The sequence below is a fragment of the Bombyx mori genome, chromosome 23, assembly GCF_030269925.1.
Source record: "Bombyx mori chromosome 23, ASM3026992v2".
In the NCBI taxonomy this organism is placed as follows: domain Eukaryota; kingdom Metazoa; phylum Arthropoda; class Insecta; order Lepidoptera; family Bombycidae; genus Bombyx; species Bombyx mori.
In genome coordinates, this window is record NC_085129.1 from 21,129,076 (window position 1) to 21,153,851 (window position 24,776).

General features: G+C 41.7%; 2 protein-coding genes across 4 annotated transcripts; one reads left to right on the top strand and one right to left on the bottom strand.

Annotated features, from left to right (window-relative positions):
- Positions 1-217: 217 nt before the first annotated feature.
- On the bottom strand, positions 218-5,742 carry LOC101744984 (zinc finger protein OZF). Of its 3 annotated transcripts, none has more exons than XM_012690234.4 (6): positions 5,115-5,742; positions 3,809-3,944; positions 3,468-3,524; positions 2,572-2,637; positions 2,189-2,329; positions 218-1,726 (listed from the first exon to the last, which is right to left on the bottom strand). In XM_012690234.4, exons 1-6 carry the CDS (start codon positions 5,190-5,192, stop codon positions 519-521), a joined length of 1,686 nt encoding a protein of 561 aa, XP_012545688.1. In that variant the 5' UTR covers positions 5,193-5,742; the 3' UTR covers positions 218-518. The 3 variants fall into 3 exon arrangements, with proteins under 3 accessions (XP_012545688.1, XP_004925997.1, XP_021203532.1); XM_004925940.5 differs by having other exon boundaries at positions 4,751-5,134; XM_021347857.3 differs by lacking the exon at positions 2,572-2,637 and having other exon boundaries at positions 4,751-5,134.
- A 713-nt stretch (positions 5,743-6,455) lies between these two features.
- On the top strand, positions 6,456-23,366 carry LOC101736321 (codanin-1). The gene is made up of 16 exons (XM_038019356.2): positions 6,456-6,647; positions 6,719-6,804; positions 8,959-10,115; positions 10,589-10,680; positions 11,017-11,159; positions 11,650-11,800; positions 12,385-12,482; positions 12,967-13,076; positions 13,457-13,662; positions 14,817-15,314; positions 16,230-16,415; positions 16,811-17,033; positions 18,000-18,160; positions 18,475-18,631; positions 19,676-20,067; positions 20,323-23,366. Exons 1-16 carry the CDS (start codon positions 6,561-6,563, stop codon positions 20,458-20,460), a joined length of 3,885 nt encoding a protein of 1,294 aa, XP_037875284.1. The 5' UTR covers positions 6,456-6,560; the 3' UTR covers positions 20,461-23,366.
- Positions 23,367-24,776: the final 1,410 nt, after the last annotated feature.

Below are 24,776 nucleotides of genomic sequence, written 5' to 3' on the forward strand. Positions count from 1 at the left end.
GTGCGTGGTGGTTCTTGTTGAAACTTGTTGCGTGGATTGAAATCATTTTGTTAGATTTTTTGCATTATTTAGTAAAGTATATTTAGGCTAGCTCTGTGTAATTTCTTCTTTTTTTAAACCATCTTACTTCTGTTCGATAAAAATACCTTATTTGCATTAAGCTGCGATGTAAAAACAAAATTCAGTTAGATAAATTGTTAAATAAATACAACAAATATTATTCCTAATAATTTAATTACTTCCTGTTTTAGTTAAACATAACGATTACTTTTTAATAAATTAAACCTTAATTAGTGTATTCGTACAATTACATAAAAAAATATTTTTCAATGCCTTAAGCAAATATTATTCAGATTGTTTCTTAAGCTTTAAACGAATTTCGTCACGAGATTTTCGAGAGAAGCATCAATTGCACATTAGAGTCGCGGCTACATAGCCCGGAGCGCGAGGTGACTCCGCGACAGTATCCCCGTGCCAGCTCGCGGCACGCTCACTTTTCAAAATGACGTCTAGACCTGTCAAACGTCACTTTTGTGCGCACAGCGGTGTCTTTTGAGTCCGCTGCTTTGTGTGAAGTGACTGTGACATAGCTCGCAGCTATATGGCCTGAGCCCTGTGTGCGTCCGCATGTGCAACTTCAAGTTGCCGTTCACGGAAAACTCTTTATTGCATATCGTGCACGAAAACGGCTTAACGTCGGAGTGGACGCGCATGTGCTTGGACAGGTTCCCGATCTGCTTGTTGCATATCCGGCACGTGTACGCCTTGACCCCGGAGTGGATGCGCAGGTGCCGCTTGAGCTGGCCCGTCTCGCGGAAACAGCGCTTGCAGATCTCGCAGGAGTACGGCTTCTCCTCCGTGTGGATCCTCAAGTGGATTTTCAAGTAACCGTTATCGGCGAACGGTTTCTTGCAAACATTACACGTGTACGGCTTCTCGCCGGTGTGCGTGCGCTGGTGCAGCTTGAAGCTGGTCATCTGCGCGAACTGGCGGCCGCAGAAGTCGCAGGAGTAGGGCTTGAGGCCGGTGTGCACGCGCATGTGCACCTTGAGGGTCGTGTATGCGGCGAAGCTGCGCTGGCAGAGGTCGCAGGAGTAGGGGCGCGCGCCGCTGTGCTGGCGCTCGTGGACGCGCAGGTAGCTCTTGCTGGAGAAGTGCTTGTGGCAGACGGCGCAGGCGTGCGGGCGCAGCTGGTGGTGCAGCACGCGGATGTGGCGGCGCAGGTGCGTGCGCTGCGGGAAGCCGCGCCCGCACACGTCGCACACGTGCGGCCGCTCGCCCGTGTGCGTGTACACGTGCGACTTGAGCGTCTGGTTGTGGCCGAACGACTTGCTGCAGATGTCGCACGTGAACTTCTTCTCGCCGGTGTGCGTCTTCAGGTGCTCCTTGAGGCCCTTCTTGCGGCGGAACACCTTGGAGCAGACGTCGCAGGAGAAGTCCCGCTCGTAGTGCGCGTGCAGGTGCTGCTTGAGCAGGCGCGGTTTGTCGAACACCTCGGGGCAGGCGTTGCAGGGGAAGCCGCCGTCCACGGCGTGCGTGTCGGCGATGTGGCGCGTGAGCTCCTTGTGGCCGGGCAGCTTGGTGCCGCACAGGTGGCAGGCCAGCGTGCCCTCGCCGCGGTGCAGCCTCGTGTGCACCTCCAGGGACCCCTTGTACGTGAACCTCTTCTCGCATATCTCGCACGAATACTTTTTCGGTTTCACCTTTCCGCAGTTTCGTTTTAGATCTGTAATAATAAAATATAAAGTGGGCAACGTTAGTTTGCGAGATTAACAACGCTCTCGATCACGAATAAACATTAAACTCGTACGAAGCGGATGGCGGAAGCGAGAAATAGGCGGGGTGGTAGTACCTACCCGTGCGGAATCACAAGACGTCCTACGACCAGTAATGTGATGGTAGGACGTCGAGGTAAAACTGTTCAGGACTGACTTCCACGGTGAAGGAATAGCATCGTGTAGTAAAAATCAAACCCGCAAAATTATAATTTGCGTAATTACTGGCGGTAGGACGTGGCTAGTCATAGTTGCGAGTGGTAGCCCGTGGGGACTCCACCGGCATGTCCATGAGTATCAACTAGAAGGGAAGGGAGGGAATATATACATGAGGCCTCAAACGTCACAAGCGTTTGTACTCTCCGGGATCCAGTTAATTACAAGGCAATGCACGATACAACAATCAAACTTACCTTCTATTTTAGCAGGTTCTTTGTCTTCCGAATCAGCGGGGTCGGTCTGTCTGTTCGTTTTAATGCTCTGCAACACCGATAGGGGAGTGTCTTCAAAATCAGAAGAGTGATCTTGGGCTGCATCAAATTGTTTTTCATCGTCTACAAATTAATGAGATATTTTATTGTATTAAGCGTTTGTTACTGGCGAATGGACGAGCGCCCCGCGCCTCCTCCACGCCGTGGGGATTCCAAATAATTCAAAATGAAGCAGATACAAAAATTCGGCACGCGTTTGTTTTCTCGAGGACTCATTCAGAGAGTATCAGTGAAATAATGTCATGAAGGAGTATTTGAGACGTTCCATTCTAAAATTGTTTTTCATCCATAATATCTAGTCTCACCTTCAAATTTGGAGTCTGAGTGGTCATTGTGAGTTTTTTCATTTGCTAAACACTCCGATTTGAACACTAGAAAAAAATAATGTTTTTTGTTTAAAATTATTATATAGTCTGTATATTTAATTACACAATAAATTAGAGAATCTAAGCATTATATAAATATAACAGTATGTTGAAGGCAGGCTTCATTCAAAAACTTCATTTCTTTCATCAAAGCATAAATTCTTAGTAAAAAAATATATAAGGATTTATTCTTCTTCTTTGTCTCCACCTTATCCCATTAGGTGGGGTCAGCACAGCGAATTTTTTTGTTCCATTCTCCTCTATTAGCCGTCATCTCAACACTCACTTCTCTTTCTCTCATATCGTCATTCAAAAACTCTAACCATGTCTTTCTTCAGTCAACCTCTTCCCCCTCTACCTTGCTAGTGCAAGGTGCATCTCCTCCAAAGTGTGTGAATCAAAAAATAAATATAAATAATAATGATAATAATAAATCGAAGTCTATAAATACATCTATTATATACATACCTAAAGGAATTTAAATATATGCAAATAATTTTTTTTAAATAAAAAATCCAGTACATGACTAGTGGTAGTTATCTAATTCAATCATATGAACACCTCTGTGCTACAGAATAACAAGTGTGATTGATATTCAATGAAATTAAGATCCAATTTCCACCAGAATTTTTTCTATCTATAAACCAACTTAATTACATATACAATTTTTATTATAAAATATTTCTGTTTAAAACAATTATTTAAAAATCCAAATATGAAAAGGCCAAACACCGTAGAATAACTTTTTTACTTCATTATGCCATTTTTCCGAAGCCATTCATAACAGGTCTGCTAAAATTATTAAATGTTTATTTTATTAAATTACAATAATTTACCTTCACATTCTGTACTTTCGTTTTCTTTTTTTATCAATTCATCAAAATTTTGGAGATCTGTAAGACAGAAGAAGATCTTTGTTATTTGAAACCCATATATTATAACCTGAATGTTTCTGTTTTTTACACTGCTGCATGTCCAAAACAGTAAAACAAATGGTCAACTTCTATAATTTTAGATGCTTAATAACCTTTACTCCAATGAGAAAACAGGAGGCGTATAATCAAACACCTATACACAATTTCTTTCGTAACATCAAATAATATAGTGCAAAAAAAACATACTTCTCTAATCTTATATATAATATAGTCATGAAATGCAGATACTCTATTATACATACCTTTATAATCCAGAATGCGGTAAAAATTAAGCTCACACTCCTGCACTTGTCTTTTGAACTGTGCAGCATCTAAGAGTCTAGTTTCGCATCTTCTACAAATGCAATATGCATCTAGGCTGTCGGAATTTTTAGTCACCTGTAACGTTAAATGAGTCTCCATTGAGATGCCATTAAAATTAGAACTATTCTAGCCTTCAAACCTCAACTTTTCAGTGCTCTATGACAGAAATATGTAGGTCCTGCCTGAGAGCAGCTGGAATAGCCCATTAAGCTGCCGGTGAATAGATAGGGAAAAAAATTAAATAGGGTGGTGGCGGATGCCTATGTCTGGAAGAATAAGCAATCAAAACTCTTAGGCAGCACCGCTCACTGAGTATTAAACTAGCATATTGCAATCACTAATTCACATTTAAAGGTGGTAGAATGTAATGTACAAATACTTGGATAAGTATCACCTTGCCTTTTTTTTATTGCCCTTGTAGGCAGACGAGCATACGGCGCACCTGATGGTGAGTGGTTACCGTCGCCCATGGACTTCAGCAATGCCAGGGGCAGAGCCAAGCCACTGCCTACCGCTTAATACCTTGCCTGTCCCTATAGGAATACTTCCTAAGGCATTTTTGTTGTGATATCATGGGCTGAGGTAACTGCCTAATACTAACTATATGGGCCGTGAACTCGTGAACCCATCTAAGAAATAAAATTAAGAAATTTTAATACAAGTATTTTAGATATTTAGTATGAGAACTAGATTTGAAATTAAAGTTCAATCTATCTTGCTGCCGAAGCAGCTAGCTGTGGTCAATAAACAGGAAAAACTTTCGAAACCATTATTACTTTTATAATTGCGTGAAAATATTAAAAATAGAAAGATTATGTAGTGTTCTGTTTACTAATTATTCTTTCATATCGCTGCCTTAAATATGATGAGTGAATACTTACGTTTAATTCAAAAGTATTGAGCAATATCTCTGAATACATTTCAGTTTTCCCTTCATATGTGTGCGGTGCAGTGAGGGTTTTGAAATTACCTTTCGAATGACAACAACGACAAAGGCCAAACCCGTTCCAACTACTAGACATATTGCAAATGAATTTTCAGTTCATGTCAATGTAAATTTATATCATTTTAATTTATTTTTCCTTGAAAATTAGATTAATAAGTTTGGCGAATTTATGTTTACGAAATCAGACTTTTTTAATTTTCACGGTCTGATAATCAAATGAAATATATTTTAAGCATAAAGATATCTCTATATCTATCTCGTTCAAACATTCTATGCTTCGAAAGAGTAAAAATACTTACAACAAATAGGTAAAGTGCCTTATTCACGTTCCATCTTGCTGTACGTCCCGCCAAGGTCATGCACGATGCACGATGCATTTAGCGCTTTATTCACGATCCATCACGGCTGTACGTCAGCTCAAGGCCGCGGTGCTGGATGTATCAAGCGCGAACAGAATAAATCGAACGAATTAAATGAGAGGGTTTTAATTTATTTAAAATGCCAGCTGTTTTATCAAAACGCCAAAAATGGGAGTCCTTCTGATGTTGTCAGCTGCAGCACCAGAAGAGAGGCAAAAAATAGCAAGAGGTTTTGGATGATTTTTTTAAACGTGCAGAGTATACTCAAATAATTAATATCATTTTTTACGCACGCTATCAATCCTTGCAGCTTCCCCTAAAATGGACCTAAAAAATTGTAATACGTTTATCATTTTTTGTTTATTCATATAGTCTGCGCTTGAGACATTCCACAAACATGTGGAACTTATATCTTTTAATAAATCTTGAAAGTGTTTCACGATCCATTTTGACGTGCAGTCTCCTCTCGAAGCAAGCTCTAAATGTTAAATTTGCTGTACAGCAAGTCTACACACGATCAAGCACGCACGACGCAGGACCGCTCTGACGTACGTCAGCGTTATTCACTGTCTATCTGCACGACGTTTGCGGTGGTGGGCGCACTCGCTGGACGCAAAATCGGTCGTGCAAATCCAGCAAACAATTAATAATAATTATCGACGTACCTACGTCAAGCCTATTCATGATCCTTTTGCATCGTGCATCGTGCATGGCCTTGGCGGGACGTACAGCAAGATGGAACGTGAATAAGTCGCTTAAGACTTTGGAGTGAGCTCCCCTTCACAGTGTTTCCCAAGCGCTATGATATGTTCTTCTAACGAGGCTTTTGGAGAGTATTAATAATTCAACGGTAGGCAGCGACTTGGCTCTGCCCCTTACATTGCTGACATCCATGAGCGATAGTAACCACTCATCATCATGTGGGTCGTATGCTGGTCTGCCTACACGAGCATTTAAAAAAATAGAGGACATAAAACTGAACAATAAAGAAACATTAGGTACTCTTATTTAATGTTTTTAATAACTTAAAGTTAAAGTTTTACAATTTTTTTAAATTTACTTTTCATGTAATTACAAAAGGAGCAATAATAATTAGGAGGTAAGCCACCTTATTATTTTTTAAGAGACCTATTTTACTTTACCAAAATGACCAATTTTTTTCTTTCCAATTTTTTTTTGTATTTTCCAGTAGCTTCGAAGCTATCCGAGTCCTGGGCTTTTACTAAATTAAAAAAGTAAAAATAAACTTCAATTAAGTGACACTGACATTACCAGCTCTTGTTTGACAAGTAAAGTTGAAAAATGGCGATCGTCAAAAATAAGAGGATCTTAAGCAAAAATCGATTTTTAATATTTACACGTTTTTTATAGTTTTTGTCTTGAAAAATGCCTGAAACCATAATCGAAAGTGTCCTAAGAGGAAATTTAGACGTAGGCTTATTAGTTAAATGGCTCAACGACGAGTCAATCGAGGTGAAAACAAAATAACCTGCAATTTTTCAAAAGTTATTCAAACAAAATTAATAAAATTTAAAAAATTTCAGGAAACTGAAGATTGTGTATTAAATTGCTGTGATAAAAATGAGTTTGTGTCCTATTTCTTGGCTTATTTGAGGAACCAAACGGACAGGTACTTTGCAGTTTTATCATTATTTAATTTAGAAAACAAACTGTTCTTTCAGTGGTAATTTAATTGATAATTATTTCAGTTAGCTTATTAATTTCAATTTTACAACCGGTATTAAATTTGTTTCATTTTATGACAATGTGTTTAATTTTATTCATAGAATTTATTTCTTATTAAACAAATTCAAACTCCTTTACAAACACACTGTACTTCGTTTGTCAGGATATGTAATTCAAGTTCAATGAGTTAAAACATAATTCTGTCTTACATATTTAATAGAAACTTGTATTACCTTGTTTTTCATGTTCAAAATTGGAATATATTGTGTGTGCATGTGGTGTCTACAGTAGAGCAATTTATATCAAACTTCATAACTAAGATAATGTAACTCCATCCATCCATAAAAAAAAATCAAATAACTACCCATGTCATGGGTTAAAATGAAGAAAGCAGATAAAAGTATTAAATTATGTTTTTGTTTATATAATTTTTTACTAAATTGCTCCATCAAACCTACTTTTTAAGTAATGAAAGAGTATCAAATGAACAATTATACTAGTGTTAGTTTAAAAATTGGGCAATAAAGAAAAAAAATTAGGCTGAATATTTCCGTGAGTGATGGCAACCACTTAAGATTAGGTGGGATCTCTGCTAGTCAGTTAAAATATGTTTTTTTTTTCATTTTTACAATTATACAACCAAGTGTAGGTTCCACGTGTTTGAATGGACTTGAATTGCTTAAATATAGCTTAAGTCCATGAATAGAATAGTCAACAGATCAATCTTGGCAGCACCTGACTCATGGTCGGAATATTACAATGAGAATGCTGTTACATACAGTACCAAAGCCTGGATCATTTTGATAACAACTTGGAAACTGTTTACTGGACTTTAATCAGAAATCCTAATTAAGCTTTGGAAAAAGCCACTAACATTAAATGCCTTCAAGATTAGACCAAATAAGTTTTTATCAAGTGAAACACTGAAATCTTAACTTTATTTCATCAAACTGGAATTCATAAATTCTATTCAGAAAAAATATGTGATACTTCAGAAGTACGCAAGATAAGTGGTTCCTATGTGTACAGGCTCCACAATAACTTAATTTTTTTTTGTGAGTTTTATCTTAAAATACAAAGTAAGATAGAATTATAAGAAATACAAAATCAAAGTGATATGTATTTCTTATCTATATAATAATATCTTTGTATGTACAGTCAAACCTGGGTAAGTGAGAACTGGATAAGTGAGAGTAATAGCCGTCATTTTAAGCTCCCAAAACCTCTATTAGAGAGAAACAGAAACCTCTGTAAGAGAGAGTCGTTTTTCCCTCTTGGACCTCTGTAAGTGAGACTGCTACTTATCTATACCTCTATAAGCGACAGTCGAGCTTTATTTATTTATATTATTTAGGAGGAACAAATGAAAAAACAAATTACAAATTTAACATCTGCTATTTTATGACTCATTCTTAACTTTTGTGGAACTTCCTACCATTGTTTTTGAATTGTTTTCTCGTCAATATTGAACCTATTCTATTTCGTGGAACTAAGTAACGTTGTTATTTTATCGCATTCTTTTCGAATGGACACGTGTGCCTGTGTACCGTCCTGTTTGTCGGACTTACTCAGTTTATCGTTAATCAATTGCGAAGAAAAGTTCTGTTCTGCATCATGTCAAAACGGAAAATTAAAGTACTGTCATTAAGTGATAAACTTAAATAGTGAATGCGTTTGAATCCGGAAAATCGCGAAATGAAATTCAGAGGGAGCATTAGCGAGAAACTCGGGTTAGTGAGAAACCTCTATAAGCGAGAGTGAGATTGTGCTCCCTTGAACTCTCTCTTATCCAGGTTTGACTGAATTTGTATGTATGTATCTATGTATTTGTTTTGGCAATGTAATTTATTACCTGGTATTCATTTTACTGATGTCTACTGTAATTCTTTAAATTATCACCATGTATTAACTTCATCACAGCTACGCACTTCTTGAATCTTTCACTTTCTTCAACGAGGGTTAACTGGAAGAGAATACCTGCATGGCGTTAAATTCGCCCCTGTACAATATTTTGTGCAATAAAGAATTTTCATTTCATTTCATTTCAAAGTGTGCTATCGAGTGAGTGACATACGTTGGATATTTCAATTTATTTCAGTATCACACAAACGAACAGCACTGCAGCACAATTACTACAGCACAGCACACCAGAACAGCTCTTCAGCTCGCAAAGGAAGCACCATCGTTCAATCAGCGATCCGACTAGTGAGGATCGATCAAAGGATAGCCTGTCAGTAAAGTCCGAGAAACACAGTAGCCATGAATCACCTAACAGAGACAGAAAAAGAGGAAAAAAAGTCAAGACGAAACTCTTCCCTGAAGATCGAAACCTATCAATATCTTCAGATGAATCTAAGCTTTGCATCGGTGTTGAGAGGCTCGTCTTGTCGAGTACACCCTTAAAGAATGGTCCGAATCATATGGAAAACTCAAATCTACTTAGTCCGGTAACACCTAGGTGCGATACGCCCAGAATCAACTACAAATCTAGGTCGCACGAGAAATGTCTAGGCGATTTCATGATAAACATCAAAAGTGCAAAGAAAAAAAAACCTAAAGAGCCTGAACCGAAAATAGAATTAGATCTGAGTAGTTCTGAGTTCCCAGAAATAGGTGCCAGAAAAGCCAGCTCATTAAGATCTGAGAAACGTAGGATTAAGCCAACGAATATAGATAAGAATTCCCAGAAAAGTTGCTCATTCAACAGCTTCACCGAATTCCAAAGACCATCACCAATGGCTCTAGAGGACAACGCTTTGTTCCAACCTCAAAAGTTGCAGCCAAAAGAGGCTTCGAGCACCTTTGATGCTGAAAGAAACATACTGAAGCAAGAGAGACATAAGCTAATGGAGAAATTCAATATTTTAAACACAAATTCAACTTCTACACAAAGAATTACGCCACAAATCAAAGTAACGCAAAAAGAATTTGAAAAGAGCAAAACAATTACTATGACCGATGTCTCTAATGTTTTATTCAAAGAGAAAATTGACGAAATAGTTCTTATTTATGAGGTTATAATGAAAAACAATTTAATATTAAGCATTAACAAAGAAATTTATTTTTTAATAACTATATTGATATCTAAGCAGTACGACGAAGAGTGTACCTATGCCGAAAGCAAATTGAGAGACAATGATTTTGAATATTTACTCCAAAGTGTTCATAATGCAACATATTTTGCTGTAAAATCATTGTGGCTTAATCGTTTTGTGCTAGAAGTTATTTTGGATAAAAATTCATTAAAAACATTGGGTGAGTTATTTCATTATTGTAACTTCAGTTGTAATTTGAATATCTGGTCATTAGCAGACACAGGAATAAACCGGTACATTAACTTTAATGTTATGTGTGATATATAGTGAACTGGTTTAATGAAGAAGTTACAGATTCCTCAAGGCTGTATATCCCATGTCATGTGTTATCGGTAGCTCTTACAGAACTATATATGTCAGGATTCTTATTCACTTTGCATTCTATAAATTATTTGTATCGGTTTGATTAATAAGTTTTAAGGACTGTTGGCACAGTTGCGACTTCTTGTCATGTATCAATGGGGACAGCAACATTGACATCATCATTATACTTCTCACTGATTAATTGATAAATTGAATCTGCAGGTCCACCTCTAACTGCTTTTGTCCATGTTTTTATTGCTATATCAGCTTTGTTGATCGTATTATACAACGTAGTCATAAACAAAAATCCTATTCCATTGGCGATTTCAGGGGAAAACAAGAATGTGAGAAATTTTTATCCAGATCTAGCTAAGTTTCTACTGAATTGCTACGGACTGAGGTGCGAAGCGGAGGCCAATCAGGTAAACTGGTGCATTTTTTTAAATTAAATGTGGTCCTGGGGCCCGTGGGCATCACAACGTGAGTACAGCGCTCGTCGGGTTTAGTGGGACTCTCAGTTGCACCATATATCCACATAAAACTAAATCGCATCACCAGCTCTCGAGATATAGATGCAATAAAGAATTAGTTTATATTTACATTTAACTGGGGAAATACAATATTTCTGTTCAATTAAATAAATTATCAATTACATCTAAATATGAATTCGATTTATTCACTTCAAAAGCTTTGTCACTATTGACTGCTGTCAAATTTGACATGTGTCAATGTCACTCGAGTAATGCGTCGTGTTGCAGGAGCGACCGCGGACGCAGGACGCGCGTCCGTCGAATGGCGTCATATGTTTCAATTCAGAGACGGACAACGCCGACAACTTCCCGAGCGCGCTGAGCTTTCAGAATTTCAAAAAGCAGAGGGACATGTTCTACGAGGCCTTGAGGTCAGTCCGCGGCTTCTTTGTCTCCACTTTATCCCACTAGGTGGGGTCGGCACAGCGAATTTTTCTGTTCCATTCTCTTCTATCAGCCGTCATCTCAACACTCCTCTCTCTCTCATATCGTCATTCGCACACTCCATCCATGTCTTCTTTGGTCGACCTCTTCTCCCTTCACCTTGCACTACCATTTCCATACAAGGTCAGTCCGCGGTTGTTGAATATTTATGTATAAACTACAGTATCAGTTTATTTTATTACCGTGAAGTGGATATCCAGGCCTTAGAGTTGCACTGCCGACTATTAAAAGTAAATGTTAAGATATAAATATATTTTATTTAAAAAAATTGAGGGCAGTTAGCACAAGATCCAAATTTCGACGCATCCGTAAAGGATACTGGATGAGTATTGCGTCGACAGAGACGTATGTCAGTAGTCGTGTGGCGGCGCCGTTCGAGGGACCGCGGGCATCAACAGAGTTTGTACTCGTGTGCAGGTGGTACGGACAGGAGGGGGCGGTGCGGGCGCGCGCCCGGGGCTGCGTGGCGGGCGGGGGCGGCGCGCCGGACAACTGCAAGCACCTGGCCGCGCTGCTGCTGCGGCACATGCTGGCCTCCTGTCTGCCCGGCGGCGACGGACTCTCACAGGTGGGCGGTTGCGATCGTGCTGTTATCAGACGGCCCTGCGTCCTTTACTGCTGACACACCCCTATTTTCCTGCTCAGTCAGTAGTTTCAGTGGCAAGCAGTAAACCATAGTTCCTAATAGCTTCAGTCCATTTTCGATCTCCGTCGTGACAACAAGTTTGTTGCTTTAACTCGAAAATTGTATCCTTCTATAAACCGACAATTAATTACGTGGTAGGACACTGGTGGTAGGACCTCTTGCGAGTCCGCACGGCTGTACCACCACCCTGTCTATTTCTGCCGTGAAGCAGTAATGCGTTTCAGTTTGAAGGGTGGTGTAGCCGTTGTAATTATAATGAGACCTTAGAACTTATATCTCAAGGTGGGTGGCGCATTTACATTGTAGATGTCTATGGGCTCCAGTAACCATTTAACACCAGGTGGGCTATGAGCTCGTCCACCCATCTAAGCAATAAAAAAAATTACAAAGTCAATAAATCCTATTTTATGGAATCTTCTTTTTTTAAAAAGGGAAAATCCCGAATCCGTATAAGAGTGGAAGGTAGCTGTGGTATGAACGAGTGAGTCGAGTGTTTGTTTGCGCAGGAGTCGAAGCTGAGCAAGCTGCAGAGGCGGCTGACGTGCCCCAACGCGCCGGACCCGCACCGCCTGCCGCACTTCACGCCCGCAGAGATGTTCTACAAGTGAGTGCCGCCGCCCCCAGCAAGGTCCCCACTGATCCCCCTACTCACAATGGCAGCCGGCTTGCCAGACCACCACGTGCGCCATACTGTGGGTAGCAGCCGGTAGGACGTGAGCCAACGCAACGACTGTTTGGGCATGAAGCAGTCCTGTGCTTCCATCTGAAGGATGGGGCCACCGCTGCACTCTAAAGTGCTTAATGCGAGTTTTTTTAATCGCGTAAAAGTTAACTCAAATTTGTATGGAATTGGAACAGCTGCCCTTCGTTTGCCGCTAGGAGCGTTGTTCCAACTCCATACAAACTCACACCAAACACACAGACCCCGGTGCCAGTTTTCGACTTCTATAGTGGCAGCGGCATTCGTGTAGATTTAAATTGTTTTTTTTTTGTTTATACAACTTTACATTTTCCGCCTGGTCACGGATGACCGTAAAGTCAGCTTTAATTCGTTGTCCCTCGTCCTGACTGCGTCCCCGTTGTTCCAGAGAGTTCATAGCGCACGCGGACGGCGACTCGTTCCGCGCGCACCTGCGGGACGCGCTCGCCACCGAGCTGCGGGCGCTCGACGCCGCGCACTTCAGCCTCGACGACAACCGTGAGTGTGCAGCCGTACACTATGTTGTAGGAGCTGTCCATGGACATCATGGGCCGCAACCGTACACTATATCGGTACATTATATTGGAGAAGCTGTCCATGGACATCATGACGGGTGTCGGTGATAGCTTTACATCAGTAATGCACAGACTGATGTGTATTCGCTCACCGCGAATGTTGTGTGGGACCACGTCATTATGTCTCGCTGATAACTCGACATGAACACAACAGGCTTCTTGCACATTAGCCCACGGACTTTCTATTCAAACACGCTTTATTCAAATGGTCTTCAATTAACCATGCATGCGTTGACAGTCTGTCAGCTGTGCAGTGACATTGTCAGTGGCATTCAAGGAGATCGCATTAATTTTGATCCGCAGCGAACAACGAGATATCGAAGGAGTTTTTGAAGATCTCAAAGAAGCTGTTCCTGCTGGCCAAGTTCCTGGGCTACGTGACGTCACTTCCGTACACCCAGTCGCCGGAAGCGACCAAATCCAATATGATCGTTAAGGAGACGAAGGACTATCGGTACTCGGTGCCCAAAGAGAAGGTCCTGGAGAACGATCTGTATTTGAGAAATTATGTGAGTAAAATTCTCTAGCTGTATATATTACTAGCTGTATCCGCCCGCTTCGCTGGGCATTTAAAATTAACATTATTATTTCTCACTCCCGCAAAGATTCTCATCATTAACGCCCCCGCAACTGGTGTAGGGAGTCCAACACTCATATAAGTATTAGCCTATGCATTAAGTACATGGATTTTATACATGGATACCAAGTTTCAAGTTAATCGGATGCACGGTTCAGTAGTTATAAAGAAACATCCGTAAAACCACTGTAGATTTATATATTAGTATAGTTTTTTTTTTTTTTTTTTTTATTGCTTAGATGTGTGGACGAGCTCACAGCCCACCTGGTGTTAAGTGGTTACTGGAGCCCATAGACATCTACAACGTAAATGCGCCACCCACCTCGAGATATAAGTTCTAAGGTCTCAGTATAGTTACAACGGCTGCCCCACCCTTCGAACCGAAACGCATTACGGCTTCACGGCAGAAATAGGCGGGGCCAAGAGGTCCTACCACCAGTGATTACGCAAATTATAATTTTGTGGGTTTGATTTTTATTACACGATGATATTCCTTCACCGTGGAAGTCAATCGTGAACATTAAAATTTGTTGAGTACGTATTTCATTAGAAAAATTGGTACCCGCCTGCGGTATTACGGTATAGTCATGATTAAAAACAATTTTACGGTTCGAAGCTGAGTATTAAAATTGACTCGTGGTTCTCCGGTAGTTGAAGTTCGACTATAATTAATTGAAATTATAAGTTTGAACATTATTATGATTCTATTGTCAAAGACTATCATCATTTCTATAATAATCACAGATTTCGCCAAGACTACACTATAGACAAATAATACTAAAGATAAACAATATTAATCTATTCTCAATTTGACCACAGACTAAGCAATAAGAAAGTTTGACAGTAAACAAATAGCATGCATGCATGTGTGTGTCAAATACATGGTAATGTGTGTAATTTGTTTATTTATCGATTTAATGTATTTTTTATGCATAATTAAAAAAAACCGCGCCCACCGCCGCGACGCGCTACTAGGACCGCGACCTCGTGTCTGAAGGTAGCTTCTGAAGCTACTTGACCCCAAGTTGGCCTCCGCCACACGATGATGATCTTCGGCTGAACCCCCCCCCCCACCCCCGCTTCCAGAGCCAACCGTCACTGGACCTGAAGGGCATGCTGACGAGGTCGTACGAGAGCGGGCGCCTGGCGCTGACGCTGCCCTGGGTCGTGCACTTCCTGTCGATGCTGGACTACGCCAGCCTCAGGACCAGATACTACCAAGAACTACTCAAATTAATTGAAGAGATAAATAAAAATAAGTTGAACATGAAAAAGAACACGGCGGTGTACGTGAGGTCGCTGCTGGGCTGGCTGTCCGAGCTGCCGCAGTACCCGGGGGGCCGCTGCGGGGGCCCGGCGGGGGGACTGCGCGCGCCGCCCGCCGGCCCCACGCTGGACTCGTGCGACCTGGTGGACCACTCCAGCATCCAGGAGCTATGCCCGGCGCTGCGGAGCCTGGGCGCGCTGCTGGCCACCTGCCGGGCGGAATACGAGCAGCGGGACAACAGCTTCCGGCACATCACCCCCGTCAGCCTCAGCCTCAACCACGAGGAACGACTGCGCAACAAGGAAAAGGAGCTGCAGGTGAGCCCGCCGGGCGTTGACACTGTCAGTGGCCGGCCCGTGAGGGAGACGTTTGCTAACATTAAAAATACATATAAGCTGTTATGTTTAAAGTCTATTTTGATAATAATGTTACGCGCTGGGGTTCGGGATAAATAAAATTTAACAACAACACACTAACTTTACAACAACTAAAAAATGTATTCAACACTTAAACACTTCACAAACACTTTACAACTCTCAATTCGCTTCTCCCGCTTCGCTTCAGGTGATCCGTTCGCTGTTTCGCTTCGAATAGTTCCGATTATTGACTGACTGCGTGCCATCTCTACAACGCTTTTATAGTCGATACCTCATCCCTAGAATTATCGAGAATATTCCACACATCTCTAGTAGTAGTTTCCGCTATCTGACAATAGATGGTGTTGTACTTCTCGAGCGTTCTAGGTGCTACTAGATTCTTCGATATTCGTTCGACTATTCGGCGATAGATGGCGTTAATCTTACCGGCGTAACAATAATTTAATTCACAAATTGTAAACGGAAATTAAATTGATAACCTCATATTAGTTACCTGTGATCGCTGCTCTGTTGCCCCTCCGCATCAGTTGGAACTGTCCCAGCGCGCAGCATGGCGGCCGCACGACACAGACTAACGTTATTTTTAATGAAGGTGCACAGATAATGAACTATTTGCATAGTACACATTGTTACAGTTAGGTGGCCGGAGTAGTTATTAAATATATTTTGACACGAATTGTCTTTCAAACATAAGCGCGGCGATGTTCCTCCTACCCATTGCTGGTAACCTCAGTGGGTGATGCTGGCTTCACTGAATTTATTGGCGAGCTCACGGGGCTCAGCCCTGAGGGCTGCGTCACAAGTCCCAGTCGAAGGAAGTCCGGTACGCTCCTACCTCCTTAACGTTGACCGCAGCTCCGCCTCGAGGAGGAGTTCCTCAAGAGCCAGCCGTCGTCCACCCGGCGCGTGCTGGAGCTGGTCATCGAGCGCGTGACGTCGGCGTGCGTGCGCGAGCTCTCCGCCACCGTGCTGCTGCAGGCGCGCGAGCGGGCGCGGGACGACGCCAGGGCACTCCTCGGCGCCAGCCAGGGGGACGACGAGGTACGCGCCAGCGTCACGTGGCGAGTCTAAACCTGTGTCTGCTCTCATAGCACTCTTATTTGGCTCATGAACTTCTGAAAATAGGCTATTGTGTTGCTCACAATAGCCTAGCTTTTGGAGTTTTTCATGAGCGCTAGGGAATGTAACTGAAGCCAGTCAATTTCATTATGACCGCACGATGTGCTAACCAGAAATCTTGTACTAGCTAATGTATAAATTAGCCACATATGACGTCACGCATTATGAGCAGCATCTAGATTGAACTGAAATAAAATTTGGTTTGCTATAGTAATTTAAATCCTTTATATTTTACAAAAATAGTTTAATATATAAATCGTTTCTGTATTAGTATGGTTGTAAGGTTGCGTTGCTAATGGCGGCTGGTGGGTCCGCAGACGCGGCTGGTGCAGGCGGTGCGCGCGCAGTACGCGGAGCAGGCCCGGCGAGCGCGCCCCGCCGCCCTGCAGTGCGCCCGCCGCACCGCCGCCGCCCGCTGCCGCGCCGCACTCGCCGCGCTGCTGGGCGCGCCCGCACCCCCCGCGCCCCTCGCCGCGCTCGCCGCCGCGCGCGTCGCCCGCCGCCTCGCGCAGTGCCTGCCGCCCGGACCCGACCCCGCCAGTACGTGCCCTCCCCCAACCCCCCCTCCCGCCCCCCAGTCGACCTCGTATAACGCGCGTCTCTAAGGGCGAATTTACATTACGAAATTAGTGTCATGCAACTAATTTCATAGTATAGACGCGTCGGGAATTAGTGTCGCGAAAGCGTCTGCGCTTTCATATCAGCGACAAGAGTGTCTCTGGGACCCGAAACACCTACAGTAAAAATTAAAATTATCTTCAATCATTCGAAAAAAGTTTTTATAGCTCTCAGGATCTTCATCTGCTAATTCAGAGACTAACTTCATTGCACCTAAATGCCTTCTTGTTAACCATCTTCGAATCTAGCAATGTCTTTTTTTTGGAGTTTACTCCTTTAGAATCGATTTACATATATAGGCCCGGGGTATGAAAATTATGGGGACCAAAATCGTACTAGCATGTCACACGAAATGCGTTATGCGCCTGATTGCGCATGTCACACGAAATGCGTTATCGCAGGTGACGCCGGGCTGCTGCGCCGGCAGTCCGCCACAAAGCCTCGTACTGATCGCGCGTTTCTCTCATTATTGTATTTTCATATATTTGTTAGTCGTTTGTTTTGTGTCTCGTTAATTTGTTAATAATCTGTAGTGTATCGTGTTGTCGTAATATAGAACTATTTCTCGTATTGTTTCGTTTAATTTTTTATATCCAGTAAACTCCAGTCGTGCGTCGGAGCGGACACACACACATTTTTCTTGATAGTTTTTTTTAAGTTTATATATAAGCATTTCTTTAGCTACATTGAATATAGTAAAATATAGCTTTGATGTTGATGGCGCCATGGTTACTGCGATACTGTAGATTTCATGACACAATTTTTTTACGAAATTACTTTCGCATATATCGAAATATCTTACTTACTAACTACTACAGAATACTTTAGTGAAACTGAGTTGAACATGCATGACACTAATTTCGTAATGTAAATTCCGCATAACGACAGATATCCTCTGCAAAGACATCAAGGCGGAGATGAAGCTCCTGACGGCGCCGAGCGAGGCGGCGGGGAGCCCCGGGCCGCGCCCCGCCGCCGCCGCCGCCATGACGGCCGCCGACTTCGACGCCGTCAACGTCAGCCCCTCCACCTGCATCATCACACTGAAGGTGGGAGCTGTGCCGAGTGCACGCTGTGTGATTGTTGTGTTCCTAAGAATAAATAATCCCGTCCGTAGCTGGAATAGCCTCCTAGGCTACCAATGAATAGATAGGAAAAAAAAACCCCACTCCAATCTGATCTGGTGGTTTACATAGTGTCCCCGCAGTTCCCGATGGGTGCTATGTTTAATGAAGGCTGTTCATTTTGCACCGGAGATGACTTCACTGGCGAACAGCTCCAAGTCAAATGGACAAACAAACTTTCATTATTGTTAACAAGAGATCAATAGAGTGCGAGCTATCAACACACAGTGTTCCACCAGGAAGCGGTGTGCCAGCTGCTGGACGGGGGCTCCCCGGGGGGGCTGGGGGGGCTGCTGTCCGCGTGCGCGCTGGCGTGCTCGCCGCGCAACGTGTTCTGTCGCCCGCCGACACAGCGCGCCATACTGCAGCTGTCCGTGGACCTTTGCGTCATATACGGTATGTTGTCCCAGAGTTAATGTAGTTGAGGCTGCAACGTCACCAGTGTTTGGTTTACTATAGACATAGCGGGTAGGTACCACCACCCCGCCTATTTCTACCGGCTTGAAAAGTGGGGCAGCCGTTGTACTGATAAACTAAAAAATGAGAACTCTTATTTCAAGGTTGGTGATGGCATTCACGTTGTTGATGTCCATGAGTTTCAGTAACCATTATGATCAAGTTGGGCGTGAGCTCATCCAACCTTGCAATAGAAAATTAAAAACTAAATTATTTTTAAATGATGTACACTTGGGTCACACTAATTATAATTAATTAATAACTTCAGTTCACGGATGACTAGTTTTTTAAATATCTCTTTTATTCTTAAAATAAGTGTGTGCTTAGATATATTATAATGATATGGAATATTCTAAAAGTGGTTATAAAAACAATAATAAAATACTTAATTGCGTTTTCTGTACAATATTAAGAAAACAACATTTAAAGCCTTTATTCTCCACAAAATATTTTACACAGTATTCTTGAATTAATTAAAACTGAACTCGCTTTTTCCCTCAATGACAGAGAGCTCAGTCAATATCTATATATGTAATTTGTGAAGCAAAAAACTTTGTACCTTTTTTACGAAAATTGTGTAGACGGAGGTATTTTATTTAAATTATGCATTAATAATACATTAAATCAATAAAACACACATTACACATACTACCATGTGTTTAACACATACACATATATATTTTTTGTTTATTGTCAAACTTTTGTTATTATTTAATGTGGTCAAATTGAGAATAGACTAATATTGTTTATCTTTAATATTATTTATTTATAGTGTAATTTTGGGGAAATCTGTGATTATAGAAGCTTAATAGCCCTTGACAACAGAACCATAATAACGTTCAAACTTTTAATTTCAATTTCGACTACTGCGGGACCAATAAATAGTATATAAGAAAATTCCTTTTAACTAAAATGGTTATAAAATTGTGTATGTATGTATGTACATAAAAAATTTTTTTCTTTACACATATATTTTTATTTCAGTGAGCAGAAAGCCAAACGAACTAACGGACGAGTTCCTGAACGCTCTGCACGGCGTGTGGGACACGTGCTGCCCGGACCGCCCCCGGCCCCCGCCCCCCGACCTCGCCCCGCCCCCGCGCGCCCCCGACTCGCCGCCCGACGAGGACAGAGCGGGGGCGGCGGGGGGTGCGGGGCCCGGGGGGGCGGCGGACGAGTGCCGCGGGCTGCTGGAGCTGTTCGATCACATCCTATGTCCGCGGAACATCGTCATCCTGAGCGCGTCCCCCGGCGCCAAGCCCGACGTGTGGGGGCGCCTCGCCGCCGTGCTCGTGTACCTGCTGAGGAACTACTTCCTGAGCGAGGACTCCCTCACGGAGCAGTGCCTGGCCGTGTACCGGCAGGACTGGCCGCAGGTACGTACACGCAAGCTGTGGTCCCGGGACCTCAACCGGAGCCTGGGCGTTTGTGGCTCTGGCTATTTCAAAGATACGCCACGGATTCTCACAGCAGAAATCTTCAGAACACATCCGCAGCGTGTGACGTATTTGTGGTTAAAATATTTACAGAATTTTTTGACATTTTCGCATATCGTAAATTTAAAATGCTTTTACATTGATCGTGGTCACGGAGGACAATGAGCCCCCACTAACTGCGGGTTCCGTTTCCAGTCGACCCTCAAGAGCCTGTCGTCCTGCATGAAGTCGGTGTCGTCGAGCTGGTGCCAGTCCTCGACGGGGAAGTTCACGCTGTTCCTGGAGTTCCTGGCGGAGTACTGCGGGGACATGGACTACGAGCCCGCCGACTGACGCACAGCTCCACGGGCCCAACAGTCGCCGAGGGCGGTGTACGAATGTAGTACTCGAGTGCTGACGTCACGACGACTAAAAAGTACATTACAGAAAAGTTATATATATATATATATCGATTTAATTTATATAATAATATGTATATAAATAAATACCTGGTCCTGGACCTCGCCGAGATGAGCGGGTTAGACAGAAAAAAATCATAGTTTATTGAAGTGAAACTTCTTTATCGGCGTTGGAAAAAAAATTACCGTCACATTTTTCGGTTACGCGTCACATTTTTCCGTTACGCGCCATCTTTTTCTTCACCATTCATTGTTGCCGTACACAAGTGAAGGTGCCTCTTTACTCGGTAACAATAATTATAAAATACCGATGATTTTAAGTGGAGATTTTAATGTAAATTTTGCATCGGAAAATTCTTTGAAGCTAGTTGAATTTCTGAAAGATAAATTGAATTTATCCATGAAAAACAGTCCTCAAACGTCAACAACAAGATCTGGCACTACAATTGATGGAGTTTTTACTCGGTCACTAAATTTCGTGGAATGTAAACCATATATTTCCATAAGCCATTAATTACAAAAATATATAATGACAATGACAATGATAGTAATAATTCTATTACAATTAATGAAATGCTGTAATAATCTTAGTAGCAAAAAGGTAAAGTGAAATAATTGTATTATTTGTATTCATGTCTATGATAATAAAATCCTTTTGTTTAAACTTTATCTAATTTAACTTTATTTAACCAATTTCTAGAAAGTTGCATGTAGATCATTTTTCGAAAAATAAGGCCATAAACAAGTTTCACTTCTTACGTGTGTACACTAGTACACGCACACATTTTTTTTATTAAAGCATGTTTTGTTGTAAGTAACATTACGTCGAAACACCCCAACAAAATATATTAAAAGTAGCGCGTTATCTACGAATTCAAATTAATTATTTAATAAGTAAGGATATGATATTGGTGATGCCCGTGGACAGATGCACGAGTCGTCAGCTGGCGGCGTTGTGGCCATGCGAATTTCAAGTGCCAACTGTTTTAATTTTGGTAACCCTTTTAGCGCTGAGCTTATTTTCAATTATTTTGCAAGTTGTTTATGGATGTTTGAAAGAAAATACCTGATAATAAAGTTTTAACTTAAAAAAATACACAAATCAATACGAAAATTCGCAGCAAAATAATTTTATACGGTTATTTGTAAATGTTATTAATATATGTTATAGTCGATATTCCGACGCTCCGCACTTGATCGCGTCGATATATCGACGGTTCGCGCTCAAAGGGGTGTTTCTGCAGGTTTGAATGGCAGACTGTTTAGCGTCTGCGCGAGCGGGGGGGAATCAAACCCACTGAAAGTAACTTGGCGAAATCCTCCAAAGACTCCACTGAAGTCTTTAGTAAACAACTGCCACTGTACAGATAATGAATTAACTTCAACTCATTGATTTTATATAATTTTTCATAAAACAGAATGTAAAAAAAAAAACTTGGCTTAAAGGTCTCATTACCGGGACAAGAAATCTTCAAAATAAAAAAGCTGGACCTCTAATGGTGTCTTAAAGGACTTGGAACTAATTAACTGAACGTGCATTTAATTACATTAATGTTTTTTTTTTATTAATGACATCCCATATCAGTTTAATTCCATTAAATAATAAAGTCCAATCAATTATATTTGTTTTGCACTATGCATTTTTATAACCAGGAGTTGCGATGAAGTTTTTAAGCTTAAACGAGTCTCGTCCAGACTCATCTATACAGAACTAGTCGGTGGGGGGCAGAGCCGGACTCAAGCATGGGGGCTCTTCAACCGAAGGGGGGGGTGGAATTTGGTACATTATTGAAAATTAAATGCATACGATTTACGTGCTTTATTTCGTTAACTCGGTGTGCCTTCGAGCTTAAGCTTTTGATAATGAAGGCTTTTTGGTCGCTTAATAGGGGTCCCGAGATGGGGGACCAAATCCGCTGATGTGTCCCTCGTCTCATGAGGTCTCTGGTGCGACAGGTACACACCGCTTGAAGGCTTCTGGTCACGGAATATTTGTGTGTACACATGTCGTCCGCGTCATAATATTATGATATGGAGCTGACAGGTGTGAAGATGTTAACCAAAAACTAGTGGGGCGTGTGTTTCGCTTCGAGTAGATTCGGTTACTAACTGCCTCTGTGTTATCCCTGTAACGTTTTTATAGTCGATACGACATCCCTAGGATTATCGAGAACATTCCTGACAGGTCGAGTAATTTCGATATGTGTTTCCGCTATTTTATAATAGATGGCGTTGTACTTTTCGAGCGTTCTCGATTTTACAGGTTCTTTCGTTTCGCTATTCGACGGTAGATGGCGTTACTCTTACCTGCGTAACAATATTTTAAAATGCTTTCACAGGTTTGAGGAAAGATTAAAAAACAGCTTTTATTGATTTATTTCGGTTTTTTCAACTAATATAATTGAGGTCCTCCGTGACTCACGGAAACGGTAAAGTTTTCGCGATGCATGTATAAGTTTTTTTTACTTTTTTTACCAAAAGTCCCGACTGTGTAAATGTTGACAAAGCTTACGACTGTCGAACTTAAAGCTGCCGTTCGTTCCGTCCAAATGAACTGCTTATCCCCAGAAGTCATTTCCTCCAGGTAACCAACGAATAATAATATATAATATGCGGTATACTCAATTTTAATTAGCATTTTAGATTCAAGGATGTTTATAAATAAATAAAAATGTACTTTAAGAGTAATCTGACAAATAAATTAATGGAAATGGCAACACCACGTAATGTATTAATGTGAACATGTAACACCACGTACATAGGTGTCTTATTGGAATAAAAATAAGAAAGTACAGTATTTTATTAGAAAAAAAATGTATGTAATATAAATAATTAATAACATCATTGACTTTTATTTACTAAAAAAAGTTGTTTGTGTTGGTTCGTTCCTACCGTAAGCTGCGGGTGCCAGACCCCTGGCTGGTCATCAGACCGTCACGTTAGGACAGTGTCAATGTCAGGTCAATTATCTAACTGTATAGTGGGGTCTGGTTTCAGCAAGAGTCTAGAGTGTCTTGACTTTATCATGAATATATTATATTATGGGTGTGTATGTTTTTATATGTATGTTTTTTTTATTTCTTTAATTTTTTATTGCTTAGATGGGTGGACGAGTTCGTAGCCCACCTGTTGTTAAGTGGTTACCGGAGCCCGTAGACATCTACAACATAAATGCGCCACCCACCTTGAGATATAAGTTCAAAGGTCTCAGTTTATAACAGTATACAACGGCTGCCCCGCCCTTCGAACTGAAACGCATTACTGCTTCACGGCTGAAATAGGCAGTAATGACACAAATTGCATTTTTTGCGGGTTTGAATTTTATTACACGATGTTATTCCTTTATCGTGAAAGTCGCTTGTGAACATGGGCTAAGTAAATTGATTAGAAAAATGGTTACCCGCCTTCGTATAGTAAACGGTCGACGTCGCCCAAAACACGTCATTACGGATCCTCTCGATCCACTAACGGCGCTTTTAGGTACCTCAAGCACCGGTCACCGTCCTCGCCGAATCCGTCGCTTGCGACGAAGGGCTCGACGAGTGTATTAACCCGCAGACACAGCCCACTGAGTTTCTCAGTGGGTCGCGTATCCGATCCGGTGGTAGATTCTGCGAAGCACTGCTCTTGCCAGTGTTAGCCATGTCCATACGTTGAAGCCCCGTGAGCTCACTTACTCGTTCTGAGAATCTATCATGACCCCTCGAGGTCACTACAATAAGTAGGAAAAAAAAGTTACCCGCATACGTATCGATAGGAATGCACCAGGCGTCTTAACGTTTAGGCCGCGACGAATTGATCTATAGAATTTGCTTATTGCCGCAATTGCCACGTATCGGCTTTTTTAATAATAGTATTAGGTCAGGGGATTGCATTGAGCGCATTTTATTTCGAGAAAAAATCTACTGTGTTAATATCTTTAGAAAAAGCAATTGAAACTATACATTGACCACCCAGACGAAGCAGCGGCTATTACGCCCTGGCCATATTTAATTCGAGAACTAAAAAGATTACATCATTTCGGTCCTTTGCTCTTTTTAGATTTAGTCTGTTTGCGCGTTGGACGTCTAGACATCGTGGTCGTAGTTAGCTCGAACTCAAATGGCGCCCACGTGGACTTCCGTTCTAAGATCAATTTGGAATCAGCAGGAAATAATTTGAACGTCGTCATTTCGACGCAGCCTGTACCCCGGTGCAAGGGATACCACACTGAAAGAAACAATAAATCAAAGTTTTAATATGCGTAATTCA

Coding starts and splice junctions, on each gene's coding strand:
- LOC101744984 (XM_004925940.5), bottom strand. CDS start 4,891: ATGTCTAGTAGTTGGAACGGGTTTGGCCTTTGTCGTTGTTGTCATTCG. Junction 2,330..2,571: donor CTCAGACTCCAAATTTGAAG/GTGAGACTAGAT, acceptor ATTAATTTGTAG/ACGATGAAAAACAATTTGAT. Junction 1,727..2,188: donor AGAACCTGCTAAAATAGAAG/GTAAGTTTGATT, acceptor TTATTATTACAG/ATCTAAAACGAAACTGCGGA.
- LOC101736321 (XM_038019356.2), top strand. CDS start 6,561: ATGCCTGAAACCATAATCGAAAGTGTCCTAAGAGGAAATTTAGACGTA. Junction 6,805..8,958: donor TTGAGGAACCAAACGGACAG/GTACTTTGCAGT, acceptor AATTTATTTCAG/TATCACACAAACGAACAGCA. Junction 11,160..11,649: donor ATGTTCTACGAGGCCTTGAG/GTCAGTCCGCGG, acceptor ACTCGTGTGCAG/GTGGTACGGACAGGAGGGGG.